Source organism: Siniperca chuatsi, linkage group LG11, assembly GCF_020085105.1.
Source record: "Siniperca chuatsi isolate FFG_IHB_CAS linkage group LG11, ASM2008510v1, whole genome shotgun sequence".
Taxonomy (NCBI): domain Eukaryota; kingdom Metazoa; phylum Chordata; class Actinopteri; order Centrarchiformes; family Sinipercidae; genus Siniperca; species Siniperca chuatsi.
In genome coordinates this window covers 22,076,244-22,089,569 of record NC_058052.1, presented here as the reverse complement: position 1 = coordinate 22,089,569, position 13,326 = coordinate 22,076,244, and the positions used below count along the sequence as shown (strand labels likewise).

Genomic DNA, 13,326 nt, shown 5'->3' with positions numbered 1-13,326 from the left:
GCACCACACTTTGGCCATATTTATAAAACTCAGCGTCAGGGTTAATGCAGTACTGGTGGATGATTCTGTACGTGTTATGCAGTTTGCTATTGATAAATGTACAATACTGCCTTTGAGGTACTACGTGTTATTTTGTGGCATAACCATCCTCTTCTGATAATTTGCATAATGAATTATTAATATAAATGTTTTATTGTTTCGTATCTTAAAATAAAATGGAAAGTGGTGCATCAAAACCCTTTAGATTCTAATATTTTTAAATTGTTCAAACCTTGAGCAGGAGAGTAGGAATAACATATATCAGTACATGCAGACATATGACAAACATACATACATGCCAATTATCCGTGAAAAGAGATACAAATTAATAAATAAACTAAAAAATAAAGCAAAATTTCTTTGAATAGGTGAGAAGATCATTATTAAACAAAATACTTCTAGTTAGTGCTATAATTTAGTAAAAGAAGTTGTGGCAGCAAGGGAATAACTTGAATAATGTCTTTGTAAGCAAATTTGTAATGCACAAAGAGCAGGTACCATCAGGTCAGTAGTCATCCAACTAGTCAGCACATGGAAAGTAGTAGAAAGAGTCATTGATATTTTATCTATAAAGAGAGTTTCTTTAGGTCTACGCTTGAAAAGATGGGTGGATAAATCAGTTGTTTGTCTTTTCTCACCTGTTGTTGGTCTTGAGGTAGATCATGGCGAGGGCCAGCGTGGCCCCTGGGCAAGTCACGTCTACATTTATAGTGTCACCCTCCTGGAACGACCATTGATAATTTAATTCATTCAACCATTTTTTTTTTTTTTTTTTTTTTAAATCTTGAGGAATCATTGGGGGCATGCAATACACACAAAAAATAAGTAACAAGAAAACACACAGCAACAGAACACAGTTAAAAACAATTACATTCAACTGTGGAGTAGTTTGTAATGATGGTTTTCAATTGAGTTATAGATACAAATGTGTTTTAGAGTGTGTTTTTAAAACGTATCAAGTGTGTGCAGCCCAAAAACCAAAAGCAGTTTTCCCAAATTCAGTCTTAGCACACGGGACATTCAACCAATCATTAGAATGAGTCCAATAATGACTGTGGGACCAGTTTAATAAGGAAGTGATATATTGTGGCAAGTTGCAATTAAGGGCTTTATAAATAAATAGAAACCAATGCCTGTCACATCTTACTGTTAGAGATGCTAATGTTTGGAGAAAGCAAAATATTTGGTTAGCTAGCTAACCACAGTAACTAGTCAGCTAACTATCAATGTTTTGTTGTTTGTCTAACTTCAACATTTGTGAAACTTAGCTAGTTAAGTGTTGCAGTCAACTTTATTTGAAGAGGTGTGTGAACCACTTGCATACCAATGTCATTATTATTATTGACGCGTTCTGAGTAGTCGCAACAGACTAGAAAGGCGCTATATAAGTCCATTCCATTTACCATTACTATGTAATGAAAACTGAGAAGAATATGATGTGAAAATGAAATAATCTTTATGAATTTTTATGAGTTTTTCCTTATCCGAATTGAGGGTGTGGTATTTGCTGTACAGATTATAAATCCCCTTGAGGCAAATTTGTGATATTCGGCTATATAAATAAAACTGATTTGATAATAACTAAATAATGTGTACGGTGGTTTAATAATTTAATTCTCAGGACTACATAATGACAACAATGTTTCTACATTACAGTACCTCAAACAAATCTCTGGCATTTTTATACTGCAATTTCTTTTTAGAAACATATAATATATATGTGAAAAACCAGTATTGGCCAATAATCAGCCCTGCTGATGTACCGCTCAGGCTCTACAAAGCTTTTATTAATAATTACACATCACAGTAAAGTTATTACAATATGAAATGTCATAATCAGAGTGTTATGAATAATTTTTTTGACTTCAAGAATGATGGAAGAGATCGGCAGCTTTATGAAGATGTATTAAACTAAACAGTTTTACATTGATACAGCATTCAGCATTATAACAGTACAGTGAATTACACTGCAATAACAATGTTATTACATTTCATAAAACTGTCATTACAGTTCTTCTCGAATAGAAAAAGAAAATGATTCGTCCATCTACCTTGATTTGGTAGCTGGGGGACTTGTGTCTCTCCCTGCTGGCCCCGGCCTGAGCTCTGCGGTGGCCCCCCACCATGTACTGATACAACTGCTCAGGGACATTCAGGTCTGTCATCCCAATCAGGTTACTGCCATGCTGCAAGGAGAGGAAGGAAGGGCAAGGGAAGGAAGGAGGATGATGACAAAAAGGGAGAAGGTAGGGAGGAAGAATGGGAACATAAATAAGATGGGAAGAGAGAAAATGATGAGACAAAAGTAGGAAGAGGAAGTGGAATAAAAAGGACGGTGAGAAAATGGAGGTGGAGGGAGCGGTGGAGAGGAGGGAATAAAGGTGCAAGTGTTTGGAGATGAGGCAAGTTGGGAGAGAAATAATTTAAGTGGAGAGAAAAGCAGGAGATAATGAAACATAATGTCATATAGCGGCAGAAAGTTATACAACAATATCAGACAAAAATACAGAGGTCATTGTAAACTTTGTGTGAGAACTTATGTTCTTCCTCTTTGTCCGTGAGCATGAACACAAAGTATCACAAAGTGTATGACAACTGACATGAGGTTTCTTTCACAGGAGCTAGAAGTTAACTTACTGTAGTTTCTCATCCCCCCGATCCCCCACCCACCCCCTCAACCTTCACCTCCCAGGAAAATTCAATGTTAACCCACTTCTGTACAATTAAAAAGAAAAAACTACAGGTCATTCTAATGGAAAGACATAGTGGATCAATCCTCTGTCCACTGTGCATGCCTGACCAAATGCAAAAATCTAACCAAAAAAGAATAACTACAACAAAGTTTAATGGCAGAAAATGTTTGTGCTTTAAAATATCAATGATATTTCAGGTTTTGTGAGAAAGCAATTGCTTCTCTCTGTCGTTGTCATTTGGCATCAACGATATGCAGATATATGGGAGAAATCCAGAGAAAAAGTACTGGCAAAATACAGTATACAATCATGATGCAAAAAAACTAAACATTTAAATGATTTCACTTCATCTCTAACCGACATTTTCCCTAAAACCATCTGATTCATTCTGATATGACAAACCCGGCCTACCTGGAAATTCCAGCAGGTTAAAACAACATTAAGATGTTTCTGCAAATATTTATTTGACCTGCAGAGTGTTTATGTGTGTGTGACTTACCCCCAGACAGACCATTCCCAGGGCTAGTCCAGCAGCTAGTGAATAAGACTCTCTGTCTGTACAGTACTCCATCTCTGGACCAGGAGGTCGACCTGAAAGACACATACAGAAGCCAAAAACCTGAATTATACCATCTATCCATGACAAGAAAATGCAAGAAACACACTCAAAGCAAGATCAAAGGTCAAGAGCGGAACACCACAGAGGGTCAATCACTTCTCCCTGAATACAAATAAAGTTTGTGCTTTTAATGTTGACCAACATCTTGAATATTACTTTTGAACTAGGGCGTCAATCCAGCCCGGACCAAGAGTAACTTGTTAAGTTTTGTAAGGATATATTTTCTTGTGTTGTGTGACTGAACATGCCCACATTCTAATTAGTGCTCACAGGTGTATAATATATGTGATAGTCACTTTACAATACAAAAACAGAGCAGAAAATACAAGGTAAAGATAAGACACACACACACACACACACACACACACACCTATCTCAGACAGCAACACTTCGGCATTGTGTCTGTGTCCTGTTCCTTGGTACACCAGCCCAATGCCAATTACAGCAGCAACCTGCAGAACAGACAGAGGGAGATTTGAATGCTTATTGTTAAATGTTTGTGTGTGTAAACAATTGCACAGTTTTGTAGATATTTGAGACAGTTTGAAGATCTTAATAAACATAATCCACAGAGACACACTAATAGCAGCAAAATTACTCATATACTCATAATAACTTATAGTACTGCAATTTCACAGTCCACAATGAATATTTTTCCTCATTGCACTGATCCATTCTCATGTGGACATTTAAGTAAGCACACTCACTCTTACCTGAACATTGTGTGGTACATCAAGCTCAGTGGAGGTGGGTGGGAGAAGGGCAGGGATGTGTATACTAAGCAGGCGGGTAATTGACATGTCCATGGTGCCCAGTTTGGCTGAAGACACGCCCAGCAGGAGCCCGATGCTGGTCATCTCATGGCCCTAATGGCGCGACAGGGAAAGAAAGTTGGTAGTTTGGGCTGTCAAAGAGACAGTTGTCAGTGATAAGAATATTCATAACTTCCTAGCACAACACAGTACATTTTGAAAGCTGAGATCTGAGGGATGTTTTTTTTCTGAGAAACAGTCTTTTCTACAAATAAATTGATCTCTTCAAAGAATGGGCAATTTTAGTAAAATGTAGACAGAAAATTACATCAGACCATGCAGTGTGTTTCTGTGTACTAAATACCTGCTGAACAAATGACTTCCAATGTAATCAGCTCTAACTGTGACTGGTATCTGAAAAGCTCAGTCAGCTTCCACAGCAGCCCACCATGACTGACAGTTTTCATTAAACCCCTGTGGATCCCTTCTGTGTGTGTTTAGTAATCGAAAAGGAATACCACGTTCCTCCTACATGTTATAACACTCTGAAATAGGTAATCCATAATTTAAAATTTTGAGTGTAAAGTAAATACTGGACATTTTTGCTTTGTATTAAAATTAAAAGATCCAGTCACCAACCGCTGCCAAACCACTGAACTTCACTGGTGTTTTTGACTGATATGTTGTTCATTAAATAAATCAACACAAGTTTCTTTTTTGGATTAACTGTTCCTCTGATTGCCATTCAGTGGTCAATTTGCTGAGAATATTTATAACTACTAATTTTGTAAAGGATAGTTGGAGATCAATCACTCCATTTAACAAACTGACTGACGAATGACTAATTGTCAGGTTGATCAATTAAAATGCCAATGCCAAAATGAATGAATTCCTCAATTAGTCAGTAAACTTTAAAACACAATTTTTCTATAAACATAAACCTTACAATTCATTAAGGAATGCTGAAAAATATCCAGGAAAATATCAAACAACTACTACTACTTTCATGTCTCTAGTGGATTCACAGACAATAGATGTTAAACATACAGATTTAATCTAACTAAAATGCCACGTCGGGCAAGTAAATCTAGCAACTCACTTGTGCTGTTGTAAACACTGTTGCTGCTCTGGAAACAATATTTAGTTTAAAAAATTTTTTTTTTTTTAAATATTTTAAATATTCAGTTCTAATCCTTTTCAGAATTTATTCTTTTTTAAAATAATATTTTTTAAAAAGCAATTATTTTGTAATGGAAAAGAACTGATAAGACTATTAGTAAAGAACCAAACCGATAAGAGCATCAATAAGAATAGTAGTATCAATAAAATCCCAATGATACCCATCCCATCTCACGAGAAAATGGCAGCGGGTAAAGACAAAGTTTATTTAGATAATTTATCACTCACTCACAGTTAAAGAGTCCATCTCTAGGGAAAAGGAGGGGGATTGTCATACCATTTTCAATGCGCAAGAATGTCTGTTGCTTTGCATCTATGACACACTGTGTCCTTCTGATTCATTTACTTTATTTATATAGATTAAACAAAAAATTAAATTTAGTTTTTGTTGTTATTTGATAACCGCTAATAAATAAAACAATTTGTATAGGGGCAAGTAAAAATTGATTTTGGGCAAGTAGATTTCTGACCCACTTGCCCAACCAGGCAAGTGAAAAAAAAACTTAACGTTGTACCCTGCACTTAGATAATCTTCAAGCCACAATTAACAAAAACACCTCCACATTCTCTCTAAAACCACAACCATACCCAATTCTAAGGAACTGATCCAAAGTATATGTCAGTGTAATTTCTCTTTTACAGTGAGAATAGAAACTGATAGAAAACCACCAGCTACAAACAGGCTTCACTGTCAACCATGTTTCATGGCTTTCATTCAGACTGAAGGCTGTCAGTTACACACACCTGTCTTTATTATATATCAATTGTGCAGCTCTGGAGTGTTTCCTGCTGTTTTTTCCTGCTGACTATAAACCAGTGTTTGTTACTCGGAGCTGTCAGTATCTTTGTCCAAAAATAATTTTATGTGCATTAATTATAATGGATGAATTTGGTGATTTTGATTATATATAATTATAATATATAATTCCAACTAAACATAAAATTGTTATTGGTGGAAAAAAATAAAAAAACACTTGAGACTGGAACAGGGAGCATTTGGGAATCAAATTGTTTTTTGAGCTGGCAGCTTTCTGAATGGATCTGGGTTGAGGCATGAATATTTTTAATTCAACCATTTCAGAAAGTGGACTTTATCCCAATCTCACGTACTTTAAAATCTGTACGAGAACATTCTTAGTTCTCATTTATAGAGAAATGACTAATAAGGAAAGCTCTTTGATCATTATGAACTGCAGCTTCAATTCACATCCTGAATCAAAATGGGAACTGAAAATGAATCAATCTCGAACCCAGTCTGGATACTCTCTGTGTGGATTTGGTGCAATGCTTACTCGTTATCTTCAACCACATCTTTACACTGACTTTTTAATTTAGCAAAAATAACATTTGGCTTGCAGCATTCTGTTGTTTTTCTCACCTGAAAGTGGGAAGGGCTTGTCTTTGTAACAAAGTTCTCAGAGGGCAGAGTTTCGTTTTGACTGGCTGCCTGGCTCTGATGCGAGTTCTCGTCTCTCATTTACAGTCATCTAGAGAAAAATGTGTGTGTAGGTGTGTGCGTGTGTGTGTGTGTGTTAATGAGAGTAGATACGTGCACCTTTGTATAAACTGTATTTAAGTTCATATTTGTTTTCCTTTCTTGCAATTCTTTGTGAGTTGGTGTGTGTACTGTGTGTGTTTGTACCGCAGTAAGAAACAGTAATTTAGACCCCTGTCTACTGTAAACTGAGCATTAAGGTAGAAAGTATTCATAAAACCCAAATATGTCTGCCATTATACACATACAAACTCAAGGTTTTAAACAAATACTGAGATAGTATCTGTACATGTACAACATTGTGTGCACGTGTGTGTACCTTGGTGAGGTAGTCATGTATGTTGAGCGTGGCCAGCTTGGTGAGGTGCCCATTGAGGCCCAGGGCCATAAGGAAGCCTGCATACTCATTAGCCAGCTCAGGGCTCTTTGGCTTGTTGTAGGCTATCCAGGCTGAGTCCACCTTAAGAAACGAGAGAAATGAAGGTCACATTTATTTATACAAGAATAAGGGCGGTTTGTTTACTGCAGAAAAGTGAGAAAGTTTACAATGCAAACGTGAACAACTGGGACCAGAGTCTCTATGAATTTGTCTGACAATGTACAAATTTAAGAAGTTTTAAAATCTTTTCAAGGGTTAACGAATGCCATAAATATATTTTATGTCAATTAATTTTTCTTGTATACAAGTGGAAATTTCACACTGATGGTGAATTTAAAGGATACGTTACAGCATCACCAAAAACATTAGGGTTTATTATAGGATTATTTATTATTTATTTAAGGAATGTGAGTATACACAGCAAATTTAACTGAAATCCAGCAGTGCAGACTGTAGAAACAAGTGAGTAATCAGCTGCATGTATGTAAAACTGAACACAAGGCCTGATGAGGAGACAGTGAAGCTGTGGTTTCAGACTGACCTGTGAAGCAGGAGCTATTTTGAGTCCAGCAGCTACTCCATTATGGAAGCTGGGCCAGCTGGTCATGTTGGGAGGAACATCAATGTTCCCGCTGTTTAGATCTACCATAGTGTTTCTAGGAGGAGCGCGGCCTGGGGTAGCAAAATTGAAATACACATTAAAATCTTGAAATAAATGCAAAACCACAAACACCCTGAGTTTTTTCTATTGAAACAAACAGGACACAGAATATATACGTAAAGAATGCCTGGGTGGCTGTACTGCTGTGCCACGGGGCAGTAAGAGTTTTTCCTTCCCAGGTTGTTAATGATTTTGTACAGTCCAATTTCCTCTAGAGCAGAGATTAAAACCTCAATGTGCTTCATGACCAACAAAATACACTCTGGAATATTCCTATTAAGTTATCAATTCACTGATATAACCTGATGTGCCCAGAGGATTAATCACATTTTCTCAGTCTCTCTTTCTGAAACACACTTTTAAAAATGTCACAATATTCCATATATTTAATGACATTAGGCAATGCATAGACAGGAGTGAGAATGTGCATAATTTAACATTATCACATTACCTGTCAGGTTGAGTTTTGGGACAGGTAAAGGTTCAGTCGGTACAGGGTGATAGGAGAAGAGAGTGAAGAGGCCTCGGCCAACTGGAAGAGCCATGGTCCTCTGACACAACTGCAGGAGTCTGGGGAAGATACAAAGACAGGGACAAAAAGAGAGCAGGGAATTAAAACTAAGGAAACATTACAGACCCTGAGCCAGAAAAACCTATATAATTGACAGGAGGTGTAGGCCACCCTTGATTACAGCAGGCATCCCAATGATTTCTCTTTGTAAAACCCTAAGATAGAGAAAAAAGGAGGACAGAGCTTGAGACAAACAAAAGATGTACACAGTAAAAAAAGAAGTCAGCTAAAGTAATTTTTTTAGAAAGACTGATCTGAAATGGTATGGCATGAGAAGAAAAGCACCAAAGGACAGAAAAATATATTGTATATGTCCTTTGCCTTTGGTCTTGGGACATAGATGCTCACAGACAGCAACACGGCAATTGCAGTCAGGACACACACACGCACACACACACACACACACACACACACACACACACACATACATTATACTCACTTGTTCTCTTTCTCCTCTATGTACTCGTGGTCAGAAACCTCTGGTAACTGGACAACACTGACCCGGACCGGCCTGGAGCTCTGCAGGAGCCTCCTGACTTCCTGGACCCTCAGATCCTGACTCCAGATCAGGCCTGTGACCTGGAGAGGAGAAGAAATTTTCACTCAAGAACTCCTGTATTTGTAACATCTAACACCTAGGTATCAACAACAAGCCTTCTTTAGATATCTAATAAAGGTTAGAAAAGATTATCTTTAGAGAGAATACAGACCAACAATGCAAGAGATAATGTTTACTGCCTGTGTTACCTCTTGAATAATGTCCGACATCCCATCTTCTTCCTCATCTGCTTCTGTGGTCGCAGGAGGTTCCAAGGACAGACCTGAACCTACAGACTGGAGATACACACACACACACAAGCAATTCACATATTCACATACAGCCACAATGACAGTTTGGACAGTTTTCAGTGACTGATGTTTTATCTCAACAACCTTACTGGTTTTAAGATTATTAAAACTATTATTATTATTATTGTTAGAATTATTTATTAAGATAAATGTTAGTTAATTGGATTGGGGGAAATGGCAGCTGCTGCCGCAAAAATATTACTGGTATGAAGGCAAAGAATTTTTTGATTACTATTATAATTACAGGTTATCAGACACTTTCCCCATATCCTCTGTGTTTTGCAGACTGACTAATGTAGTTATTAAGTGAGTAAACGTAATTTCTGTAGCAACATTTAAAACCACAGTATAAAGATGATTTTATGAAAAAAAAAATAGAAGTGACTGAGAAAATCTGCAAGCAATTTGGAACTATATCAAATATTGCAGGGATTGGTGGAATTTGCATACATTGTTTGTTCTGTTTGTGAGGTTTGGACTAAAACCTTTCACTAGGGCTGAGAAGTACAAGGATAGTCAATATTAGGATATTTTGGCCACAATAACGATGGATTCAGAGTTTTAAAGACAGTTGTAATGAAACATGTGTACGCTGGTCTGACTCTGGGTGTTACTTATTTCACACTCACAGCTTTGCTCTTGGCCAGGGTCATCTTGTGGGCTTGTTTGGTCAGATCCTGTCGCCCTATCAGCAGACAGACCTCCTCGGACCAATCAGAACACGGCTGTTCCCGGCAGCGGTAGATGGCCTCTCTGATAGGCAAAGCCACGCCAAAGGGGACTGACTCCAGGTCCTTCAGGGTAAAACCTTAACCGGTGAAAACAAGTCAAACAATAAGCTGTCCTAATTTAGAGGCTGTCTCGTTTGAACTTAAAAACGAATGCATCATAGCAGGTAGAAAAGCCAGTCCCATTTCAAAAACTCCTTCAAATGTAAAGAATTAATGCAGTCTTCTTTTGGTCACATGTGTTTTTATTGGTCGGTTAAACTCCACTTTTTGTTGTTGTAGCCTGGACGTGGGGCTAATAGTACAGTACATGTAGACTGTTATGTATACACACATATTATCAAATCACGCTTATATACATTCAAATGTTTTATTGTGTAGCTACTAAAATGGTAAAAAGGTATTAAAAAATCTGCTGACTTTACTAACACTCCAGACATGTGGTCTGGCTGTGAGAGGCAGACTGTGGTGTCACTTGACAGGTGTGAATGTGTAAATTTGCATTCATGTGAATCAGTGCGGTGCTGCAAAAGAGGATATGGCTTCAGCACACCTTCCTCTATATAGATAAAAACTGGAAAAAAAAAGATCTGCTTGCCTTCTGAAGTGAGCCAGACCACAAGCTGCTCAGCCAGACTCTCACAGGAAAACTTGACCTTCACACTGCTCTGTCTAGAAAAAATACACATTAGTTACAACAATGATTACTGACTATCAAAACCTAATGAAAAGCAAAAAGACTGCTGAACATTTTTTAAAATAACTTTACTTGCTAAAGAAAATATTGCACATTCCTGCCAGTAGTTTCACACTATACCACTCATCTACAGGTGGCAATAATGCACCAAGAAACACAGTAATGCGTCAGCAAAGACAATGAATAAGAAGACTACTAGCTAGCAAACAAGCGTGTAAACAAAACAGGTTTATTTTATATTTTTAAATCAGCTTTGAAAATGTTTGAAGAGGAAGGAAATGCATTCAACATGTTTGTTAGCCCTGAAGGATACACAAAATGCATTGTGGTGCTTTGTTTCTTTGCATGAAAACACCCCAGGGCACCTTTAATATTTGAGTTATTTAATGTTAGCATGCTTTTTAAAATTATAATGGTGTATTTTGCACAATATACAGAAATAAACTTCACGATTGACAGTGATTTAAAAAAAAAAGTTTAATCCTCTTACTGTAGCTGCTCTAAAAACAAATCAAACTCATTTCTGTGAGCTGAATTACCTTCTGTAGTGCGGATCACTGGAACAAGACTTCTGGCCTGTAAAAGTAGAGGATGAGAGAGAGAAAAACAGATGAGAGAGGGAGATAGCAGGGGAAACAGGTCAACAGGTTGATTTGTTTGTTCTCCTATTTGTGAGATGTCAAATCACGCTCATCGCATTTTGTTTGAAGGAAACAACTCTGGACTGTATTCAATTTTCAAACCTACACTGATTGGTTGCTAAAATGTGTCACTAAAAAGAATGGGCACTTAAATTACAGGTTAAATGAAGGTGACATTTTGTTTCTGATGAGTGGAGGACTGCATTTATGTGGGACGACATCTGTTGTTTTGTAATTGAAAAATGACAACACAGAACTGAAAAAAAAAAAAACAGTCACTTGGGATTCTCTCACACCACCCACAAAGTCAATGACCAATTCTGTGTTAGTGGAAAGGAGGCTGATCAAATAGCTGCAGCAACTGCTGAAGCAGGGAACTATGGGACTGGCAGGTAATAAGGGCTGGTTGTCAATAAATGTTCACATGCACACACACACACACACACACACACACACACAGAAACACACAGGGTTCAGTCAGAAACACACACAGTCCCAGGGTGCAATCAAAGAGAAGTAAAATTATCTTGAAGGCTCGTCACAAACACAAACACACACACACACACACACCTGCAGAGAGCTTGGCCAGGTACTTTGATACATCTGTCGAAGTAGCATTTTCATCTCCAGTGATGTAGAGAGCATAACTCTGAGGAAAGACAGAAACAAAGAGAAAGAAAAAAGACAAAGATAAATACTAGAACGCACAAAAACATCAGCATCATTTGTACACAAAACCTTGAGTTCATAACATGACAATTACATCAATATCATTTTTGAAACAACATTAAAATTTCATAAAAAATGGATACAAGAAAAAAAAAAAGATCTGAATTGATCATCACATATTTAAGATACCTGACAGAGTAAGTGGATCTGAAGATGGATCTTCTTTCTAACACTTCAACTAATAAGCAAAAACTAAATGTCTGGTAGACAGAACGGGACTGAAGATCCTGGCTGAAGAAAAAATAACTCAGGCATTTAGAACTAAAGGGAGGTGAACCAGAGGGGCTAGCTCATTTGCCATTTCTACTATAATTAGTATAATTACTCTTCCTACTGCATATCCTGACAGACATTATATCCGTCACAATATAAACCAGCGTAGTGTTAGGAGAAACTGTATGACGGTCAAAACAAAAGAGCTAGAGCTACTAACCAAAGCATTCACATACTGTACATGCACACACAGCAGTGAGTAAACAAGACTATATAAATGCCTGACTGTTTGTATCCATGTCAGCCTGTCTAGTACTTCGTCTTCAAGAACTTAGTGCAGATGATATGAAGCACACAGTTGAATTCTGCTGGAGTAAAGGGAGCTGAACAATTTGACACAGTTGCTCAGTCAGACATGTTTTTTAGTTTGAAAAAAAGTCTCATTTACCCAGAATTCATGGAAAATTAGTCCAACTTAAGATGGTCAAGAATTAAAAATCTTTGTGCAATGGATGAATTTAGACATCTATCTAAAGTCTGACTATTAGTTACATATAAGCAATAGTCAAAGTCCATCTTTGTGAAACCGGCCCCTGGACTGATGACTATTTCAACTGCAATCACTACAAAGTTATGTGACATTGAAGAAGCAAAAGTCTCAAAAGTCATGAGGAGATATTTCAAACACACAAAAAAACAGCCTTTGCAAAGAGGAAGAGAGGTCACACACTTTTAACATCTGAAAAACACAAAACTACAAACTATGGCCTCAAAAATGACAACTGTGCCAAAATCAGCACCTCTGACTCTTCCATTTCTATATATGTGACGGCATCTGAGTTTAATCAAGGTTATTTTTAGCCTTTTTTAATATCTTCGAAATGTGTGTTAGAATTAGCCTGGTTACAGATCTCTCAATCAACCCCCACATCTCTGCGTTGTTCAGCAATTTAAATAGAACGAAGTGAAACGAAATGGCAATTAAGTCTGATTAGTAGGCTACGTTAGACAACATCTGCAGACCCATGAGAATGTAAATCTACCTGACTGAACAGATTTGTCAATATAGAAATTTCCTGTC

The 13,326-nt window shown here is 37.3% G+C and overlaps 1 protein-coding gene across 5 annotated transcripts in view; it reads right to left on the bottom strand.

Moving 5' to 3' along the window:
• The window catches only part of anapc1 (anaphase promoting complex subunit 1), a 153,504-nt gene that overhangs the window by 115,807 nt on the left and 24,371 nt on the right, over nt 1–13,326 (bottom strand). For all 5 annotated transcript variants that reach the window (XM_044215538.1, XM_044215540.1, XM_044215542.1 and 2 more), the window contains exons 25-38: nt 11,874–11,952; nt 11,202–11,238; nt 10,564–10,637; nt 9,867–10,045; nt 9,136–9,222; nt 8,828–8,967; nt 8,269–8,387; nt 7,698–7,828; nt 7,097–7,237; nt 4,065–4,217; nt 3,722–3,803; nt 3,232–3,323; nt 2,091–2,225; nt 678–760 (exon numbers count right to left, since the gene is read on the bottom strand). In XM_044215538.1, coding sequence (XP_044071473.1) covers nt 678–760; nt 2,091–2,225; nt 3,232–3,323; nt 3,722–3,803; nt 4,065–4,217; nt 7,097–7,237; nt 7,698–7,828; nt 8,269–8,387; nt 8,828–8,967; nt 9,136–9,222; nt 9,867–10,045; nt 10,564–10,637; nt 11,202–11,238; nt 11,874–11,952 — 1,532 coding nt within the window. The remainder of the gene's footprint in view (nt 1–677; nt 761–2,090; nt 2,226–3,231; nt 3,324–3,721; nt 3,804–4,064; nt 4,218–7,096; nt 7,238–7,697; nt 7,829–8,268; nt 8,388–8,827; nt 8,968–9,135; nt 9,223–9,866; nt 10,046–10,563; nt 10,638–11,201; nt 11,239–11,873; nt 11,953–13,326) is intronic.